Source organism: Pelecanus crispus, chromosome 7 (assembly GCF_030463565.1).
Source record: "Pelecanus crispus isolate bPelCri1 chromosome 7, bPelCri1.pri, whole genome shotgun sequence".
Lineage (NCBI taxonomy): Eukaryota > Metazoa > Chordata > Aves > Pelecaniformes > Pelecanidae > Pelecanus > Pelecanus crispus.
In genome coordinates this window covers 23,439,699-23,461,166 of record NC_134649.1, presented here as the reverse complement: position 1 = coordinate 23,461,166, position 21,468 = coordinate 23,439,699, and the positions used below count along the sequence as shown (strand labels likewise).

The following is a 21,468-nucleotide window of genomic DNA, read 5'->3' as shown; positions in this document are numbered from 1 at the left end:
TTCATTGTGTACTGGACTGGAATAGACAGCACCAGATACCCCCTAAACAGACAGATCCTGGTTCTTTCTACCTGCTGTTCATGTAGCCAGGCACACCAGAGGGAGCATGAATGTCACCTTTACACTTAAGAGCATTTTTTCAGTGAACATGTAGTGAAAGAGAGTTAACGGCACAGAGGGTCACACTGCGCACATACAGAGTAATTTCCACGTGGTATCTACTAGAATCACATACATGCTCACAAACAAATTAGGTCACAAAGAGCTGCCTGAACAGAAAGAGAAATACTAAATGCTCCAAGTCTGGAGAGAAGGAACAACCTATCTAAATAAAACTGACAGGTAAGAGAGAATCTGCCCAGCATGCTTGAGTTAAAGACGGATTCAGACTGCAGGTTTGTAATCGTTCCCCTTCTAGAGTTGAAGGTACAAATCCCAGCATGGGGAATCTGTAGCTATCTCACACAACTACAAGGTCAGGATGTGGATGGGAGATGGCATGCTGAGTTCAAGGTAGACAGGCAAAAAAGCCGCCTTACCACATTTGCTTTCTTGATAACAGACTGTAGCAAAACTGGGCTGAGGAGGAATGGCTAGGGGTAGAAGAAGGAGAAACAGCAGATGTTGCTAGTGCAGCTTTCTGAAAAGCTCAATACCAGCAACTGCTCTGTTTCCATCATGACACCTCATCTCACTCTTTTAATTCCACGTCACCTGTCTTTGGCTTCTCATTTGCTTGTCTGTGCTTGAATAGCCTGCAATTTCCAATGCTGCCCTAAATCCAAATGAGAACCCATAGTGATGTTAATCAGAGCTGCATGGATGAATTGAGGGGACTGATGTTTTCATAACCGGAGCTCTTGACAACACAGAAAGAGCTGAACAGCAGACTCTGGTTTCCTTGGCAGGGTACTAAATAGACAATATGCTAACATTTTCCAAACATGCATACTATTTACTGGAAATGGCTTGATCAAAGCTCCTTAAATTTGTGTCAAACTGGTAAAGTAACTCCAGCAAAAACCTTGGAATGATTATTTTTGTTAGTTTTTAAAACAGAACATTTCAGTTTTCCTTTGAAATTACATTACACTTTACTGTTTTCCTGAGCCCAGCTTGAATCTATTAACTGTTTCATTAGATCAAATTTTTCTTTCCTGTTTTGCCAAGAAAGTCTCAAATTTCTGCTCCAGAACATTTAAAAAAATTACTGAAAACGTTCTTTCAGTTATTGAAGGGGGGAGGAATTTTTCAAAATCATTTTTCAAAATTGTAATTGGTTAGCAAACCGAAAAATTAATTGGTTCCACCATTCTAATTAATTGCATCATTTACATAATGTTTCCACACACCAATATAAGTCTTATTAGCTGTTTCTGGAGAAAATCCTCCTTCCAGCCAGCACCAGATGAGAACAGGCACCCAGCAGAGTCCTGGTGGGACAAAGACATTTTCCTGGCAGCTCTGACTAAGGTCCTGCATGAAACATATGCCAACAGTGGAATGAGGCAGTAGGAGCAAGTCTGCTTGGGCTGCTGGTTCTGAGAATATTTCTCCTCATCATCTTATTAATGAAATTGCTGCAGTTTCAAATTCATTTTTCCTGCTCTGAATTTATTGTCACAGCACCTGCCTCAAAAGGAGAGCAGAAAAGACAGCAATCAGAGGACTGAAAGGCCGATTAGTTTGGCTCTGTGTAACCCTAACTGAAATGATGTTCTGCAGCTCACAGCTACACTCAGTGAACCGCACTAGAGTCCTGTGTTCTTGCTAAGCCAGTGAGAAGCTTCATTAGGAAAAAGGACTCCTGTTTCCCCTTCAATTTAATCACAGAAGCAGGGAGGTGGTGTGTTACAGGGTTTCTCCTTCTATGTTGTTTATCCCACATAAATTAAAGTGCTGAGCAGAGTCTAAGGTACTAAGTTAAACAATCCACCCAAGCATTTCTCCTAAACCCAAAAGCACTACACAAATTTACTGAGACACCACGGAGCTGGCATAGGAGCCGTCCACAACCGCCTCATGCACCAACTCCCCACCCTTGCTTACTCAGAGGTAGCTCAAGGCCCCTTATCTTTTTACAGAGGACACAGAAGCTGCCTTGGGTTTCTGCAGGGCAAGTGGTGTATGACAACCTGATGAAGAGAGGACTGGGTGGCTCCCAAGCAGCCACTTGGGCTGGATGTGCCCCTGCACAGGACTGAAGGACAGTTCAACTAATGGAGCTACAGGAGCACAGTCAGTTAAAGGACTTGAGACTAAAAGGTCTCCATGGCACAACTGAATTCTTTATTCTCTTTGTACAGCTCCTAACACAGTGTGATTTTTTCCCATAGTCAGACAAAAATAAATATCATCAATGGAGTGCTCTGGGTTCTAAAAACTCCCTATTTTCCTCACTGCAACAATAGGCTAAATACAGGAAAAAAAGGAAGATATTTAGAGCCTAGATGTTCATAGCAAAGCTACTGGTGCTTTGAAGTGGAGTGGGGTATGTAAAATTATGGAAACTAAGCAAATAGATGTTGCTCCCTTAATAAAGAATTGCAAAGTCAGATTTTCCTCAACTGTAGATAGCACACAAAAGAACAGGGAGAAAGGCTCATTTGATTTCATAAAAGGAGCCAGCACTCAACAATAATTCTTCTATCAAATAATCAAAATTAGCCTTCTGTTGTTAAAATTCTGCACAGACTCAGGGGAAATTAACTGTGACTTTCTGTTCATTTCTCTTTTCAGTTCTGTCTAAGCCCACTGGCTGTAGTTTAAGAATTCAGGTCACTAAATTGCATTCTGAATTTGCATATATTTGAAATAATCTCACTTTATTAGGCTGGCTTATGCCCTGTCCTGCCGTCAAAGTGGTTGCCCCCTGCCACATGGTTACTTCTTGCAGGTCTTCGCTTCTTATTATTCATACGAGTGGGTACTAAACACCCTGCTTGGATCACTGGTTGCAGCAAAGGGCTCACAGCACATTCCAACTTTGAAGTCTTCTTTGCCCTCCCTTGCCTATGGGTTACTTGCATCCTGAGCTGGTCTCCTGTGGTAATTCAGCTTGCTGTCATGGTCCCCAGAGAGGCAATACAGCAACTGGCAACTGGAGGCAAATAAACCCTGGACATACTCAATAACTGGCAGTTTGATACAGCTGTTTCTGGGTCCCGGGGGAACTCTTCTGCACTGGGACTATATTGGTTGGAAGGTCTTGCTGCACCAGCTCTTGCCGCTGTCTTAGAGTCTGTGTATACAGGGAAATTAGCTGGAACAGACATTTCAAAATAATTCTTAACTCCCAGTATATGTGCTCTTTTCCTGTTCAAGCCTGACGTTCTCTCAAATGTAAGTTAACCCACACTGAACTGTATTAACTGTCATGCAAATGTTTCTGCTCAGAATTGAAGTAGCTCTTGGAAACAAAGCAAAGCCAGCTGGATCAACTCTAAGAGCATCCACAGAGGAGTTCAGTGCACTTAACAAATCTGCTCTAGAAGCTAATTCAGATTGACTTTCCTGAGAGCCTGGCTGTGTAAATATATTACAAACTGGATGTGCAGTTCTTGATGAACTGCTCTGCAGTAGTTGCCATATGTGTGCTCTTATTACATAATACATACAAGGCAGTACCCACCTGCATACTGCAGTTTCATTTTGCTCTTGCTAAAGCTGTATCCTTTGAAATCTGGCAGTACATTTAAAGTACAACACCACCTCCTTCTCCCCTGCTCTGTCTTCTGCAAGCCTATGTGGAGTTACACCTGTACACAGGGGTTTTATTGCAGGAAAGCCAAATACCATATTGAAAGGGAAATAAATTTTATCAGTGTAGAGCCCATTGTACTAGGGAGGGTAGCTGAATCTGTTTTCTTATTACCGTCTTAACAAACAATAATGAGTTCAAAAATTTTAAATGGACAATGCCCTATCTTTCCAGGTGGAGGTCTTCCCTCCCCGTACAGCGCAGGCCTACCACTGATTGCTTCTCCTCTCCCATAAATGGAACAGATATCTTCCAAAATATGTGGCATCTCTTTTAACAGACAGAACACAACCTTTAACTGGGCCAAACTGCTGTGAAGTGATACACTGTGAGTAATGTTATCTGATGAGTCTCATGACAGGTAAACAAAATAAATGAAGCTCTTCCCTCCCAGTCTTTACAGTTATGCCCACCACATAGAACTGTGCAGAAAAAAAAAAAAAATAGAGAGCTATCTGGAGCAAACTGTGAATGTCCATGAACAGGTGTAAGGATTGTATAATTCTGGAGTGCCTGTGATGCCCTGTGCTGCCTGAAGCATGGTGTCCTGGCTGTTACTTATCGCTGGAGACTGAAGCCAAAAAGCTGCCTTCTCAAGTGGCAGAAGTGCTTGTGTCTGGAGCCAAAGCTCCTGCACTCAATTCTCAGCGCCCTACTGGAGCTGACAGCTGTGGCAGGGACAGATTCTGGAAGACTCTGGACATTCTGCCACTATTTTTCTGTCAGTTGTGTGCTTTGCAGTGTGGTCTGGTTGCAGATAGCTATGGGACCACCTTCCAGGCAGGAAAAGTCCCCTGAGTCTAGAGGTGTGGTTGTTAACAAGCAGCTCCTACTTCATGTAATTAAAAAGGGGGTTGAAAATTGTTTTAAAAGGTGTTGGAATGGTAAAATGTTATCTGAACAGGTGTTTAACTTCAATGCAGATAGCAAAGAGCTATGGACGTGGTACTCTAAATATAAAAGGAATCTGGTAACTTGGCAGACCCATGGAGATGGGGCACAAATATATTGTATCTCCTACAACTCCCCCAACACTCGCTTCTGCTTAATGTCTCCCAGCTAGCCAACTATCCATCTGTGGTACTACTGACTCCAGCCTAGAAGACCAAACTTCCCAGAGAACTTGCACCCTGCAAGGCAGACATGGGTTGGCATAAATTGATGTGACCAAGGTCATTTATAAAGTCAAAGACAGGTCTCCTGAGATCTCATCACCACCCCCCACTGTCCCTACTATTGGGGTGTCTTAGGCTTTATTTTCCTTCTAAAGTTGCATGAGAAATGGCACTTCCCATTCAGGTGAAAAGGGTTGCCAAGTTTACCTTAATTAAGCTGAAGTAATTTGCATTCACTCAGGGCTGGTAAGTTGCTGGTATCTTTCCTTAGGCTAAACAGAAAATACTCTGAGCCTGGGCCTTCACTTCCAAATAAAAGGAAATTAAAATATTCAACTCCTGCTTAAGTCCAAGCTCCTGCCCTGCATATCTGTGCTAGATAGCCTTTCCAGGGTGTGATTTGCCTAAGCCATTTTAGATAGCCACCTTAGGAGAAGACGAATCACACTCTAAATGCCTTTTTCTCTCTGCTGACTATAAAAGTCAGATTCAGATCTCCACATTGTAGTGTTGGAAATGATGGGAGAGGATTTCAAGTCAGAGGAACAGACATAGTGGTATTTGAACTTTGATTCCTCATAAACAGTTATGTTTGTGGGTTATTCAGGTGATGAGAGAGAACACAACACAGGAGAACCTGTGTTATCTCTTGTCAGCCACTGATATCCTCACCTGCTCAGTACTTGGATAATAAGATTCCACCTTCTTAAAGGGAGTTCAATGTGATTTTGAAATAAAGCTTTCTCCCAAAGCATACACACTCTAGCATTGTATACCTGGGCCACAGGAACTTTTATCACATCATCTGTGCCTGTATCAGCAGCCTCAAATAAGAAGCATATATCTAAATATATATATATATATAGCCTTATGACCAAATCATAGAATCATAGAATGGTTTGGGTTGGAAGGGACCATAAAGATCATCTGCATCCAACCCCCCTGCCATGGGCAGGGACACCTTCCACCAGTCCAGGTTGCTCAAAGCCCCATCCAACCTGGCCTTGAACACTTCTAGGCATGGGGCATCCACAACTTCTCTGGGCAACCTGTTCCAGTGCCTCACCACCCTCACAGTGAAGAATTTCTTCCTTGTATCTAATCTAAATCTACCCTCTTTCAGTTTAAAGCTCATCTCACATGTGCAGCTCTTTGGGGGTTACTCACCTGCGTACAGTAAACAAGTTTAGGACTGAAATGTGGATACAGTGTGAAATTTATGCTGAGTACATATTGTTTCATTTATACACATTTCAGTCAATTTCATTTATTCATATGATCTTGCACGGCACCTAAAGGGAGTAGGCAGCTAAGAAGCATTCAGAGACCAAGTTCCACCTTTGTTAGTATTATTTTCCCTGTAGAAGAGACGAGGAACTGAGGCACAGAGCAAAGGCATGCTCAAGAGGTAGGTTCGGTAAGTTCAGCTGGTGAGAGGGAGCCTAGGCATGGCCATGGTGTCCACCCAGCGGAAGGCTGTATCCTCTTCACTAGCCAGAAAGGATGTATCTACTCAGACTGAGCTCCCACAGAAACACACAGCCGTCCAGGTCTCCGGCTGCAGGGAGTGGCACCAGCTTGCTCTGGGAACAGATGGCAGTGGAGCAAACAGCTGTGTGCGCTGTGACCAAGTGGATTATCTACTCGGCTTGGTGGCAGAGCTAAGAGAGGACGTAGACAGGCTACAGAGCATCAGGGAATCTGAGCAAGAGATAGACAGGTGGAATCACGCTCTGAGCTCCCAGACACCTGACCAGGGACAGCCTCCAGAGAAAGCCTGTGACCAAAGGGAGCCAGTATCCTCCTCCCACCAAGATGTAGGCAGGGTCTTAGAGGGAAGCGGTGAGTGGAAACAAGTCCACAATCGGGGCGGCAAGCGAACCCTTTCCTTGCCCACCGTGATCCCCCAGGTGCCTCTGCACAATAGGTATGAGGCTCTAGATGTGGAGGACCCATCAGTGGACGATGTGGGTGTTGATTCATCTACACCCGAAGAGTTGCCATGACCACAAAGACCTACCCCCCATATTACTACCACCTCAACAAGGAAGTCAAGACAGATCATAGTCATAGGAGACTCCCTCCTGAGGGGAACGGAGGGTCCAATATGCCGGGTGGACCCTCGTCATAGGGAAGTCTGCTCCCTGCCAGGAGCCCGGGTCAGAGATATCACCAGCAGACTTCCCAGCCTGGTACGGCCCTCAGACTACTACCCCTTACTACTCTTCCACAGGGGTGGTGACGAAGTTGCAGTGCGTAGCCCAAGGGTGATTAAAAGAGACTTCAGGGCCTTGGGACGCTTAGTGAGGGAATCGGGGGCGCAGGTCATCTTTTCCTCCCTCCTTCCAGTTGTGGGAGGTGACATTGGTAGGAACAGGCGGATCCAATCTCTTAACACATGGCTCCGAGGCTGGTGCCATCATCACAACTTTGGGTTCTTCGACAATGGGACGGCCTACATGGCACCAGGCTTGCTGGCAACAAATAGGAGCCACCTTTCTCAAAGGGGAAAGAGGGTCTTTGCACAGGAGCTTGCGGGGCTCATTGACAGGGCTTTAAACTAGATGTGAAGGGGAAGGGGGAACGTACCAGGCTTGCCTGTGACAAGCTGTGGGATGGTACGCAATGGTTAGAGGGACGGGGTGCTACTGTGAGCCCTCAACCTATTGCACAGAGGCATGATGGGGATGCTGCAGCACAGTTGAAGTCTGGCAGAGATGAGCCGGGGGCTCCTGAGATAGTTAAAGCTCACAAGGAAACCTTCGTGAAACACCCCAAGGGAAACAAGGGATGTTCTGCTAAGAAGGCAACACGGCCAACAGCTCAGATGAAATGCCTCTACACAAATGCACGCAGCATGGGGAACAAACAGGAGGAGCTGGAAGCTGCTGTGCCACTAGACAGCTATGACCTGATTGCCGTAACCGAAACTTGGTGGGACGAATCCCACAACTGGAATGTGGCTATTGATGGCTACAGGTTCTTCAGAAGGGACAGGTGAGGAAGGAGGGGCGGAGGCGTTGCCCTCTACATAAAGAAATCAATACAGTGTGAAGAGCTGTCCCTGAAGAATAGTCACAAGCAGGTCGAAAGCTTATGGGTAAGAGTCAGAGACAGAGGCAACAAAGGGAACCTGGTGGTTGGCGTTTACTATGGGCCGCCTGATCAAGGGGAGCTTGCTGATGAAGCCTTCTTCCTCCAGCTCCGGGAGGCTTCGCGCTTGCAGACTCTCGTCCTGCTGGGGGACTTCAACCACCCCGACATTTGCTGGAAAAGCAACACGGTGAGCTGTAGGCAATCCAGGAGATTCCTGGAATGCATAGACGACAACTTCCTAAGCCAGGTAATAGACACACCTACCCGAGGGGACACGATACTGGATCTGATGGTCACCAATGCAAGTGAGCTCATCGGTGATGTCAAGACTAGAGGCAGCCTGGGCTGCAGTGATCATGCATTGGTGGAGTTCACGCTCCTGAGGGACATGGGAAAAGCAAGGAGTACAGTCAGGACCCTAAATTTTAGGAAAGCAAACTTCCAGCTCTTCAAGGAGTTAGTCAGAAGGACCCCCTGGGAAACGGTCCTTAGGGACAGGGGAACGGAACAGAGTTGGCAGATCTTTAAGGACACCTTCCAGAGAGCGCAAGAGCTCTCAGTCCCCAGCTGTAAGAAATCAGGCAAGGAAGGGAAGAGACCAGCATGGCTGAGTCGAGACCTGCTGGTCAAACTAAAGAGTAAGAGGGAACTGCACAGGCAGTGGAAGCAGGGACAGGTGTCCTGGAGGGAATACAGGGAAACGGCCAGGTTGTGCAGGGAGGAGGTCAGGAAGGCCAAGGCGAGGATGGAGCTGAATTTGGCAAGGGACGTAAAGAATAACAAGAAGGGCTTCTGCAGGTATATCAACCAGAAAAGGAAGGTTAAAGAAAATGTACCCCCCTTAATGAACAAGAAAAGCGAACTTGTATCAACGGATGAGGAGAAGGCTGAGGTACTCAATAACTTCTTTGCCTTGGTCTTCACCGACAACTTCTCTCCTCACCCCTCCCGAATTGATGGACCAAAAGATGGGGACCAGGGGGGTAAAGCCCCTCCCACTGTAAGGGAAGATCAGGTTCGAGACCACCTGAAGAACCTCAATGTACACAAGTCTATGAGACCTGATGAGATGCATCCCAGAGTCCTGAGGCAATTGGCTGATGTAGTTGCCAAGCCACTCTCCATGATATTTGAAAAGTCATGGCAGTCCGGTGAAGTCCCTGCTGACTGGAAAAAGGGGAATGTTGTGCCCATTTTTAAAAAGGGAAGAAAGGAGGACCCTGGGAACTATCGACCTGTCAGCCTCACCTCTGTGCCTGGGAAGATCATGGAACAGATCCTCCTAGAAGATATGCTCAAGCACATGGTGGACAGGGAGGTGATTCGAGACAGCCAGCACAGATTCACCAAAGGCAAGTCCTGCCTGACCAACCTAGTGGCTTTCTATGAAGGAGTAACTGCATCAGTGGACAAGGGAAAAGCAATGGATGTCATCTACTTGGATTTCTGTAAAGCCTTCGACACAGTCCCCCACAACATCCTTCTCTCTAAATTGGGGAGATATGGGTTTGATGGGTGGACTGTTCAGTGGATAAGGAATTGGCTGGATGGTCACATCCAGAGGGTCGTGGTCAATGGCTCGATGTCCACATGGAGACCGGTGACAAGTGGAGTCCCTCAGGGGTCCGTACTGGGACTGGTCCTATTTAACATCTTCCTCAATGACATAGTGGGATTGAGTGCACCCTCAGCAAATTTGCAGATGACACCAAGCTGAGTGGTGCAGTTGACACACCAGGAGGATGAGATGTCATCCAGAGAGACCTGGACAAGCTGGAGAGGTGGGCCTGTGTGAACCTCATGAGGTTCAACAAGGCCAAGTGCAAGGTCCTGCACCTGGGATGGGGCAACCCCCAGTATCAGTACAGGTTGGGGGATGAGGAGATTGAGAGCAGCCCTGCGGAGAAGGACTTGGGGGTACTGGTGGATGAAAAGCTGGACATAAGCCGGCAATGTGCACTTGCAGCCCAGAAAGCCAACCGTATCCTGGGCTGCATCAAAAGAAGCGTGGCCAGCAGGTCGAAGGAGGTGATTCTGCCCCTCTACTCTGCTCTAGTGAGACCTCATCTAGAGTACTGCATCCAGCTCTGGAGCCCTCAGCACAAGAAGGACATGGACCTGCTGGAGCAGGTCTAGAAGAGGGCCACAAAAATTATCTGAGGGCTTGGAGCACCTCTCCTATGAGGCCAGGCTGAGAGAGTTGGGATTGTTCAGCCTGGAGAAGAGGAGGCTGCAAGGAGACCTTATTGCAGCCTCCCAGTACTTAAAGAGGGCCTACAGGAAGGATGGGGAGAATCTTTTTAGCAAGGCCTGTTGTGACAGGACAAGGAATAATGGATTTAAACTAAAGAAGAATAGATTTAGACTAGACATAAGAAAGAAATTTTTTACAATGAGGGTGGTGAAGCACTGGAACAGGTTGCCCAGAGAGGTGGTAGAGGCCCCATCCCTGGCAACATTCAAGGTCAGGTTGGATGGGGCTCTGAGCAACCTGATCTAGTTAAAGATGTCCCTGCTCACTGCAGGGGGGTTGGGCTAGATGACCTCTAAAGGTCCCTTCCAACCCAAAGCATTCTATGATTCTATGATTCTATGACAAGGACAAACAAGGAACCTGTGGCAGAGCTTGGCACAGATCCCAGATGTTCTCATTCACAGTTCACCTAGCCTAACACAGGCCAGCCCTTCCTCCGAGGCAGCAGATCCCAGAGTATTAGTCATGACCTAGACAAGCAGGGTTGCAAACCCAGCAGGATTTCAATTGCAGAAGCATGATCATGAGCTGACAAATAGAGTGCCCAGTCAAAAAGTTTGGGAACAGCTATTTTTGTGGCTTGTTTATATGACAAAGCTTTTAAAACTTCTACCACTATAATATCTTGAACAGACACTCTTGTACTGCAATAATATTATACAATTATGTTTAGAGACTGGTATTGTGTTGTCTTAGCTTTCCTTTGTTTTTTTAGCATCTGCAATGCCGGGAGGAAATGTAAGGCATTTTTAATCCTGGGTTAACTGGGATCCTTGTATCAAAACATATGCAACTGGCATTCAAAACATATGCATTTCAAACTACGTGGTGAAAAATTCTGATGAGAATGAAAAAATAACTTCCTCTGGCTTTAAGTATGCGTTCAGCTCTCACCAGTGACCTTGATATGGATGGTAAGCAACCTTATGACAGACATTTATGGTATTTATTACAGCACAATGAACAATGGAAAATAATTGCACCCCAATATTTTTTGAATGCTTCAGTGAACTTTGATTTGACAATATTCACGATCCACATTGTATTTACTTTCAATGAACATTTGAGAGGTTGTGTTTTACAAGTGTAAATACCTGTGAAAATCTAATTTTAAGCTTCAGTGGTCACTGAAAGCTGGTTTCAAAGCCAGTCAGGAACAGAATGATGTGACTTAGGTAACTAACTGACACATCACAAACTGGGACGATTCACCAATGCTTGTCAGACAAAGAATTACTCACTGGAGAAATGAACAAATCATCTCAACACAAATACTACAAAGAATTTTACAGCTTGGTCAAGAACAAGAAAAAGAGGAAGATTTAATCAGTGATAAAATGATCATTAATCAGTGATCAGCCTAATTTCCTTGAGCCTCAATCTTCAGGCCCTGAGCCTGTGGAGAGTTATGCATGTGATATTCTGCAGGTTGAGGAGTTCTTTTGTTACTCAGAGAAGTTACTCAGAGAGCAGAGTTAAGCAGGGACACAAATCTTTGTAGAATCCCAGCCTTAGTAAATTCATGGAGACTAATCCCTTCTGGTCTTTAAAGAGCTCTGCAAGTGCAAAACACCTGGGAAACTTCTTCCCCAGCCATGCATGGCACAGGCAGGATGCCAATATGAATTCCCATTAACAACAGAGGTTAGAAGGATACATCAACATGCTCTTTGCTGAGTGATCACTGTAGCTGACAGCTCCCTGGGGGGCTGTGCCCTTCATGCTGCTGCACTGCCCAGCTACCAGCAGGAAGTGATGGGGGCACACAGATCAGTCTGCACCTGCCCCTCCGCCTAGCCACAGGATTTCAAACTGCATTTGCTCTGCAAAGTGAATGCCTCATCACACCTCCAGTCAACCAGTACTGCTCCTGTTGCTTCAAGGGATGAGGTTTTACGTTCTCATCCTGTCTCCCTGCTACCTAGACAAGCTTAGACCATGCTTTCCAAATCCTCTGTATAGCAGGTAATCCTGTAAACATCTCTCCAGTCACTGTGACTGGATGGACTGAGATTTTTCTCCCTGCTCTCTTAATTCCTCACTGCACAGGGGGAATACTGGCTGGATCTTATCCTGGTACCAGAATAGTGATAGAGCCCTCTGAATCGTTTCATGTACTCAGTAAGGCATGGGTTTCTCAAGGACATGTTGTCATCTGGGTGGAGGGGAGTTAGTGAATGCACCACTGACTTGGAAAGAAGTTCCCATTTGCTTCCACCTTGTGTACAGATCCTGAGCTGAACATAACAGGAACCAAAAATATGGTCCTGCTTCTGTTCATACCTGGCTTTCATGAACTGCTGTTCCTTAATTTCAGTCCTCTAGAATAATCCCTCTACTTTCAGAGAGAGCTCAGCAGAATGGAGTAATCTTGACTTCCTACAAAGTCACACGCTGTTACACAGCTACTGCGCTGCTCTTCCTGGATGGTGAACATTTCAGGGGAAGGTGAAGAAATGCCTTATTTATAAAGATGGGGATTTCCATGGGATCTGCCAATTTCAGAAGGGTGTGCGTAACTCCCTTAGGGTCTTTTGGGAAAATCCAGCCAAAGAGTGTTGGGTGCAACAGGGTTGGAAGGTGCTATGAAGATGCAATTTTGCAACCGTTAGAGGATGTAAAGTTGAGAGAACAGGCAGCTTTCAAGTCTGATTGCCAGGGAAACAAGAGTAGTACTAGGATTTTCAATGTCTGACTCTGAAGGTCTCTGCCTTTTATATGGCATAGGGACTGATGTTGCCTCAGGTCAGCAGAATGGCAAAAGGAGGGTAGGACAATGCCAGAGCTCTGCACCAAAGGGCCTGTTAGTCCAGTTGCTCTGTGTCACCTTCTGACCTTATGCTGACATTTTGCAGCTGTGTGTGGAAGGGAATTTATCCTAGAGGAAGAAGCATGTGATGTTCTTTATGCTGGTTCAGAATTTTCCATGCATTTCAGTTACATGTGCAGCAGCACACAGAGCAAAAGACAAGGAGCAGAGGACACCCTGCCTACCTGTATACACAGTCACAGATTGCGTCAGGCTAGGAAGCTGAGCAGCACTGATGATCTAAAGCCAAAGAATTTGAGATGTCAAGCTGGCCGATCCCTGGTTTTGCCTGACATTACATTTTCTTAGCGGTTTGTTCAGTCTAATTTAAATAACCCAAGTGATGGGACTATTGCCACTTACACTATGGCCCTATTAGCATGGGCTTTGCCAAACTGTACGTATTTAGCTCATAACCTTTTCCTCAGGGGTCACACTTTCTGATTTCCAGCAGGTAATGAGATGCAAAGAATACAATGGCATGAGAAGCCCCAGAGGCACTGCACCCCTTGCTGGGATGCCAGCTTATTCCCTACCCCCTTCACCCCATTATCCTTCTCATCTTCTGCACTGTATTCAGATCTGCACTGACCTTTATGATTCTGAAAAGCAATGAAAATGCATACATTTTTAAGAGATGTATAATAAGAAGCTGAAGAAGTTAGACTGGGACTCTGAAATGCTCAGTCCTCAGCTGTGCAAAGACTTCTTCCATGGCCTGATATAAGTCACTGTGTTAAACGGCTCTGGCTGTGATTAAGGAATGTTATCCTGGTCTTCTCTAGGTACACAAGGATGTTTGCAGCACAGGTTATGTCTCCCACAGGACAGGAGAGCATCCTGGGATGGGTCACTATGAGCTATAACAATTCAATAATACTCTTTGGTTAATTGTGTTTAATTTGGGCTGTGGGAGGTTAGATTTTTATCAATTGTTCCATGTCTTTGTTCAATCAGGTACCTATTTCTACTGAATATATTTATAGTTGGACTCTAATGGACAGCTGGGAAGGTGCTTTGTGGTTGTGTTTTGCTGATGGCTTTGCACAAGAGTCTTTTTAGGATCAGAAAGCACCCAAAGCTTTCCCTTCCCTACGGTGCTTCCTGCTTCTCCAGTTGCTTGCCAACTATGACCAGAAAAAAAAGGTGTCCAAAAAAGGAGCATTATGGTCTGCATTTCATATACCAGATATACCAGAGAAAAATATTCTTCCTCATCAACGTAGATGCTAGTTTTTGTCTTAAAAAAAATTAATACCAATAACCTATACAGTCATACCCTAGCTAGCATCCCCTGCAAAACGAGGTCACACTCTAACAAACACTCAAGTCCCCACGCTGAGAGATGATTTCTGCCACAGAACATTTCACTGAAATACTGGGGTTGGCTTGCAGGACTTCGGGCTCACAGCCTGGTCTGTTTTCTCTTGAACCTGGAAGCTGTGGGTACTTACTTATTCTGAGCTAAAACTCAAAATCTAGTGAATTCACCAGCATGGCCCTGATGGCCTCAGATTGCACATCTCGGTTCTTCAAAAAGAATTCTTGGAAAGGGAAACAAATGTAAGCAGGAGCTGGCAGCAATGTGTATGTGTCAGAGAGAAAGAGAGAGAAGGATGTGGATTTAACTGATTATGAATGGGGGTCCTTGTAGGAGCTGAAGTCAGGCAAGGAGACACAGGCTGGGATCTCCTTCAGTTCACAACTCCAGCAAAAGAACTAAGGACCAAGCCTGGAGATGGCGTGCCAAGGCAGCAGGTACGGGGAAGGAGACCCTCACACCTTCTACTTACCAATTCTGTCCAGCCTGTCAAGAGCCACAGTTTCAAAAGCTCGCCGCATCATGGGATACTCTTCCAGCACCTCATTGAAGTTGTCCACTGAAAGGGAGTAGAGCCGGCAGTAGGTATCAGCTCGCACGCTGGCTGTGCGCCGGCCACGGGTCAGCAGGCAAATTTCTGGAATGAAAGACCCAGCCTGAGAACATAGGGTTAGACACCATCACCCTTGGAATACAAGACCTGGCACTGTCACTCACGGGCAGTCCTGCCTGCCACCCAGTCTCCTCACTAGCTGGACTCTACGTGCACTCCCACTGAAAACATGAACAGTGGTAATATTCTGCATATGCAGTCATATTTAAAAATACCAGGGTGCTCAGTTGTGGCAGCTGCTACACACAATTGCACCTCAGGGATTCTGCTGATCTAATTAGCCAGTCAAGTTTTGTTATGGTGGATTATCAAAGATATCATTTGTGCATTCAGAGTGGAGAAGCTGTCTTTCTCCAGCTCCTCATGAGCACTGGGAGCAGAAGAAGCCATGCTCTCATTGAAGCTAATTCTTTCTCTAGATTTGTAGTAAAGGCTCTGTGCTGACTTGGGGCCTTAGTGCCTGGTAGCAATTTTGATCCCCACACTCAGAATATTTGTCTTTTCAAAGTTTTAAAAGTTTTTTGTAGATGTGCCACAAGCTTACAAATTGTCAGGGAAAGCCAAGTTAGTGGCACCTACTAACTTTTGGTGTATGTACATGGCAGTCAGCTACTTCTAGGAGGATGCTCAGCTGGTTATAGAACAGAAAGCCCTTGACTCTACCATAAATCCCTGACTTGCGCACAGATGCTCCTTGAACACTCAGCGGAGAGCTCCTGAGTCCTGCTTTTCCACTGATCACACACGGAGTATGGACAGCTAAGACAGGCACTTGAAGACAGATGGTGTGACCTGAAGACTGACAGCACTCTTCTCTCAGCTGTATGCTGGGTGTCAATCCACCAGCACCACTGTCAGGATTCATTCTGAGTCTACCCCAAAGCGCTGATATAGCAGCACTACAAAGTTATAAATGCATTATTAGGCTGCTTTCCTAAGGTAATGATGCTTGTGAGACCGTGCCGGCTTTGAATATGTGTGAGGAGTTGTGTGTATGGTATCTAAACCACATTGAATACCATAGGCAATTTTAATCAAATCTGTCAGAGTGAGGGTATCCTGACTCCAACGTTGTAACTCTAAATCCCAGCAAACTGACCCAGCTTGCTAGGGATGTGCAAAATCCTTGTACGCCAGGTAGGTGCAGACAGGTTGTTTCACAGGAACTAAGAGTCTAAGAAGAGAGTAGGAAATGCATGATAGGGAATTTTTAACAGAGAAAAGGCCTTATTGAAGGGAAGGAAAGGCAGGTTTCATTCTGCCCCCTCTCAGTAGGCCATTAATTGTGGTGCATTCAGTACTCATACTGAAACATACATCTACCAGAGAACTGTCTGTCTTGGGCTGTCAGTGAGGCCTCTACAGGGCTCTGATAAGAGGGGTGTCTCTGTGTTACTCATAAGAGCAATATCCTAAATCTTCTCTTACAGTCTTTTCTGACCTCATGCTAGTTTCACTGCTCCAGAGCTCTGCTGCTAATACATTATGCCTGCCTGCTGACCTTCATGACAGTTTGCTGAGCCACAGGCTGGGGAGATGATGGACTATGTTTCTTCCTCTGTGTTTATACAGCACCTCGTATCATAAATGCCAGACAGTAGGACTAGACAACACTATAAATGTGCCTGGAGAATTGAGAATGCTCCATTTTTTTTCCTTTACGTTCTTAGCTTCACAGATCTGTCAGTTTGCTTGGGGCAAAAAGAAATGAACCTACAAGAACTGTTTCCCTTCTCCATTTTGTTATTATTTATTATCTAGACTCCTGCACTGCCCATGAGTCCCAGTCACCTCCCATTGTACAACTTACTATATGGGAAGCTGCAAGACAGGTGAGATGAACAGAGACAGAAGGTGAAGGAGGAAGTGCCTGGGGTATCAGTTCCACATGCTGCCATCCCTGTGCGTCCAGGACTTACCTTGTCCCGGACGCAGTTGATATCGCTATGTAAGGGTGACTCACTAGCACGCACCTCCAAAGTAGGAGCCATCTGCCAGCTTGGTCTCCTTGTTGCCTTTGGTGAGGACGCTCACCACCCCGTGCTGGATGAAGTACATCTTCTTGCCAATGGTGCCCTCTCGGATGATGTAGTCCCCTGGCTGAAACACCTCAAACCGCAACTTGGTCAACATGGATGTCACAAAGTTGGGATCTGCGTTGGCAAAGAGGGGCATGGAGGCAACCAGCTTCCGGCAGTTGAAGTTTATGATTTCCTGACCATGATGTAATGCAAAAGAGAGAGAGAGAAAGAGAGAGAGGGAGCGGGGAGAAAAGATGGGACAGGGAGCAGAAAAGACACACACATGTATTTCGTCAACATCTAATAACCTATGAAAATCCCCCACTTGACCTGTACATTAGAAAGTGGGAAAAAAATGCTGTTCCCTTAGTCTGGCTCCCCTTGTGCAGGCTGGAATGGATGCATGTAGCAATGTGAGCTGAAGCTCACAGCTTGACACCATACTTCACTGCTTTCATTCATATGCTTTCTCTTTGAGCAGGAATGATACCTCACAACCTCCCAAATACACACAATATACCTCTTTCTGCAGGAAACTCTGGACTGTGAGAGAGGTGCATAGCACTGGTGAAATGCTTTTTGTAAAAACCCAGGGCTCCTCTCTGGGAAAACATTATAACTCACCTTGGCAGCCCTACATTCTCTGTTGCCCTTCCTTGTCAATGAGATATTAAACAGCACAAGGCTGTGCTGTTGGTGCTCTGTGTCAAGGTGCTCAGAGAAAGAATTATCCTGGGCAGCTGGGGACAGTGTCAAGAGAGGGGAGGGAGAGGTGCCCACCAGTCACTGAGACATGGGCTGGATCATCAACCTCAGATGAAGAAAACCCAGTTCAGCTGTTCAGCTGTCATACAGCAGACAGGGACTGTGCCTCCTCCTGTGGCTTGGTGTCACTCAGAGGGTATGACAGAACTTTCCACTGCACAGGAGCTGCTCAGACTCAGAAAGTGGCAGAAAGTGATATTGAGTAAATCACCTCAGCGCAATGCTCCCCAGCCAAACAGGGAAGGAGGATCTGGATGACTGGAGCAGGAAGAAAGAGGGCTGGGGAAGCATCTCTCTCATCCTCACTGGGGTTCGTTTCAGGGTTGCCCTTTTAGACTTTGGCAGAACTAGTTTTAATATATGGCTGGTAGATGCTCAGCTCTTCTCTCTTCTATGGAGGTACGTGACTTGGGGGAAAGACAGGAGGAGGACTGCTTCTGGTGCTTGTGGATGCCATATTAGAGGCATATACTAGGGAGAACCTGCATTGCTAGGCTTCGGCTAGGGGAGGGGAGTTTCTGTAGAAACTCGTTTCAAGTGTAGCCCCTGCTAGGAGGCTCCTCCTTTCTTTTGACTCTATATGCTGGTACAGCTGATGGATGGGGTACAGATGAGGCCAGCACACTGCATAGAGGTTTATGTAAATACATGAGATACAGCTTAATGTTAGGGAGCACGAGGTGGGAGCTTACTGAGATGCTGTACCAGGCAGTGGTACGTGTGAGTGTGGGGAGGGAAGGGGTCTTGCAGAAGTGTGAGGTAATAGCAAGGCACTTTCCAGAGTGCTCTCCTGCAGGGGTTCTTTGGGAATGGGGATGACATTGCCAGACATTGCTGTGGCCTCAGAAGGTGCCAAGATGTACCTATTCACATGATGAGTAGGTGGCAGGGCCTACATATTGCAGCCCCATTGCCTTTATGTCAGACATCACTTGTGCTGCAGCAATTAACAGACTCAGGCAGGAGTCCTGCAAATGCCAAAGGCCTGGGTTTCTCCCTCCACAGCAATGACTTCTGCTGTGACCAAGGCAAGGGAATACCAGACATACAACAATGGCTAGGACAGTCACTCCCTCTGAATGAAACTGTCTTTGACAGAGATGTAGCCAAGCTGTGGACCATGTTCTTCTTGGTCTTGCTCTCCCAGAAAGTTAGGCACAACACAGGAACAGGTACAGCCCCAAGCAAAATGGTGCCTTTACAGCTGCTCAGACACAGAGATGTGCTGTCTCTGCTGGGCATGACATTAGAGCACACACAGAACCAGTGCTAAAGGGAAAGCTGGCTTCCCACCTCTCCCATCAACTGATAGTGTCCTCTGCAAAGCACTGAGACAGGAGACCACACCAGGAACTCCACAGCTGCCAAAGATGACAGAAACACGCATTGCCTATTCACCACCCGCTCCTTACCTCTCGGAGGGGCTCACTCAGCTCTCCCAGGATGCTCTCCTCATCAAACATCTTCCCCTGGTAGCGGTGCTCGTAGTAATCATGGATGCGCTGCCGCATGTCTGCAGGGAGCTTGTGGAAAGACATATACTGCTCCACTTGTTTGTACTGTGCAAGGGAGAAAGGAGGAGAAGGAGTTAGCAGGACATGCAACAAATGGCGCCCGCTCATGGACAAGCACATGCTAGACCGTACCCATACCTGCTTCCTTCACGCCAAGTCAGGCCAAGGCAGATAAATCTGGTGCAGGAGAGTGCAACTGTCTGAACAAACGGGGAGTTTGCAGACACCATTGTTATATTCCCCAAATGGCTGCCCCATGTTTTAACCTTTAAACTTATCCTCAGTGAGTTATACTGTGGAGACAACTCCTCATTCCCTGGGTGCTGAGCAGCCCAGATGTCTGTTCTCCCCTACACATATAGCAAAAGCTGGGAGCAGAGATGAGTAAGAAGTACTCAGCTGGGAATCTCCTCTCAGCAAATAATGCTGAGCGAAGACTGTCCAAATCCTGTGCAGAATGAGAACAAGAAGTACAATGTGCCCTCAACAGAAGGTTTTTCCATGGCACGCAGCAGAATGGCTGCCAGGGTGTATGACCTGGCAGCCTGGCTCTCAGACCAGTAAGTGATGTGCAGCACCTCAAGACCTCAGCCAAGCACAGAAACCCACTCTACCAGGGCTGTACAAAACAGCAGAACACAGTCCTGCCTTGGATGTTGACAGTCACAGATAAACTGAAGGACACAGACAGACAGAAATCTGACAGTTATTCGGTTGAAGCTGCAATACCCATGGCCTGCTTTTCCTCTCCTCTGTGTTCTCATCTGCCAAGCTATGATGGCACCTTTGCTTCCCACCTAGGGCTGCACAGGTCCAGATTTTTGTCACCTTTTGCTGGGTCCCTATTGCCCCATGCACTCATGCTATCTAACCTGACCGTATTTTTACCTAATGATTTGCATTTCCATCATGTCATTTAGAGGGGAATACAAGGGCACACTGACTGATGCCACAGCAGTATTTGGGGATGAATGGTGCTTTCTATGAGCAAAAGACACTTCCTCAAGGGCACAGGAATGTAAATGGGTCCACTTGCATTGAAGGTGCTACAGGGACAAGGTGTGTGCATTGCAATGGTCATGCTCCCACCCACTGGTACGCAGTACAGAATATGATCCTGAGCATGTACCATACTAAATAATGCTGACAAAAGGACTATGCTTCCCCTTTGCCATCCGTCTTTCCCCTCTTCTCCCTGATAAACCTGTCCCTGAATGTCTCTTTACTGCAGCTTTTGCTGAAGTGCCTAATTATTGAACTTCTGCTCATTACAGACCTCTCCTGCACACACCAGTGTCACTCTGCTCGCAGTACAGTCTGTGCTGGCACTGCCTTGCATGCTAACAACTTGATCTGCACCAGAGAGGAGAAAGAATTACTCTAAGAAGCCAAGGTGGCAGAGGGGACACTCGGGGTTTCCTGGCATTTCCAGAGCTTTTTGTCTGTAGCTAGCAGCAGAGGAGCTTGCTGTAAATATTCATGATCACTACAGCATGATCAAAGTCAAGCGAGTCACCACCTCCCTACAGGGAGCCAGGCAGAGAATTGGCAATGAGCACTGCACTTTATTATTTGGATTGCTGAAGTTCTGTAGAGACTGGCAGGGCGCTGTGTCAGGCAGCACTATGCCAGGTGCTGCACAGAGTCTGCAGCTCATGAATGAGGAAGATAAAGGGAGCAGAAACCAACATCTCACATGTGGACAACTCACTGATCTGAGCCCATCAAGGATTTTGCAGGTTATGCTCTTAAATGCAGAACATTTAAGGACTTGGCTCAGATGCCTAAACATAGCTGTCTACTAATACTGGAGATGCACTGCAGCATTTGAGACATCCATGGGACCTGGCAAATCAGACATAGGACATGCAGGACACTCATTATGGAAAGGGAAAACATTAGGCACCAGCTTTTGCTGACGCAGGTTTACTAAATTTATCCTAAATCCACAAACAGTTCTGCTTGTTTTAATGCTGTATTTTTGTTGAATAAATTACTTGCCAAAAATGTCACCTTATACTCTCAGTTTTATCCCAGTGTCTTGAATTGGAACACTGACCAGTGTCACAAGATGGCTCTCATCACCTGCTGCCAGCCACCTTCCTGCTCCACCTCTCCTCTCCACCACAAGCACTTGCGATCAATCTTCAACTGACCTTTACTTCTTGGGAAAAATACTCGCAGCTTCTCAGATTCACAA

General features: G+C 46.3%; 1 protein-coding gene across 3 annotated transcripts in view; it reads right to left on the bottom strand.

The window, feature by feature from the left end:
* Nucleotides 1-21,468, bottom strand: part of LOC104032474 (potassium/sodium hyperpolarization-activated cyclic nucleotide-gated channel 4) — a 113,104-nt gene that overhangs the window by 4,610 nt on the left and 87,026 nt on the right. For all 3 annotated transcript variants that reach the window (XM_075714193.1, XM_075714195.1, XM_075714194.1), the window contains exons 5-7: nt 19,167-19,313; nt 16,942-17,182; nt 14,828-14,992 (exon numbers count right to left, since the gene is read on the bottom strand). In XM_075714193.1, the coding sequence (XP_075570308.1) occupies nt 14,828-14,992; nt 16,942-17,182; nt 19,167-19,313 (553 nt within the window). The remainder of the gene's footprint in view (nt 1-14,827; nt 14,993-16,941; nt 17,183-19,166; nt 19,314-21,468) is intronic.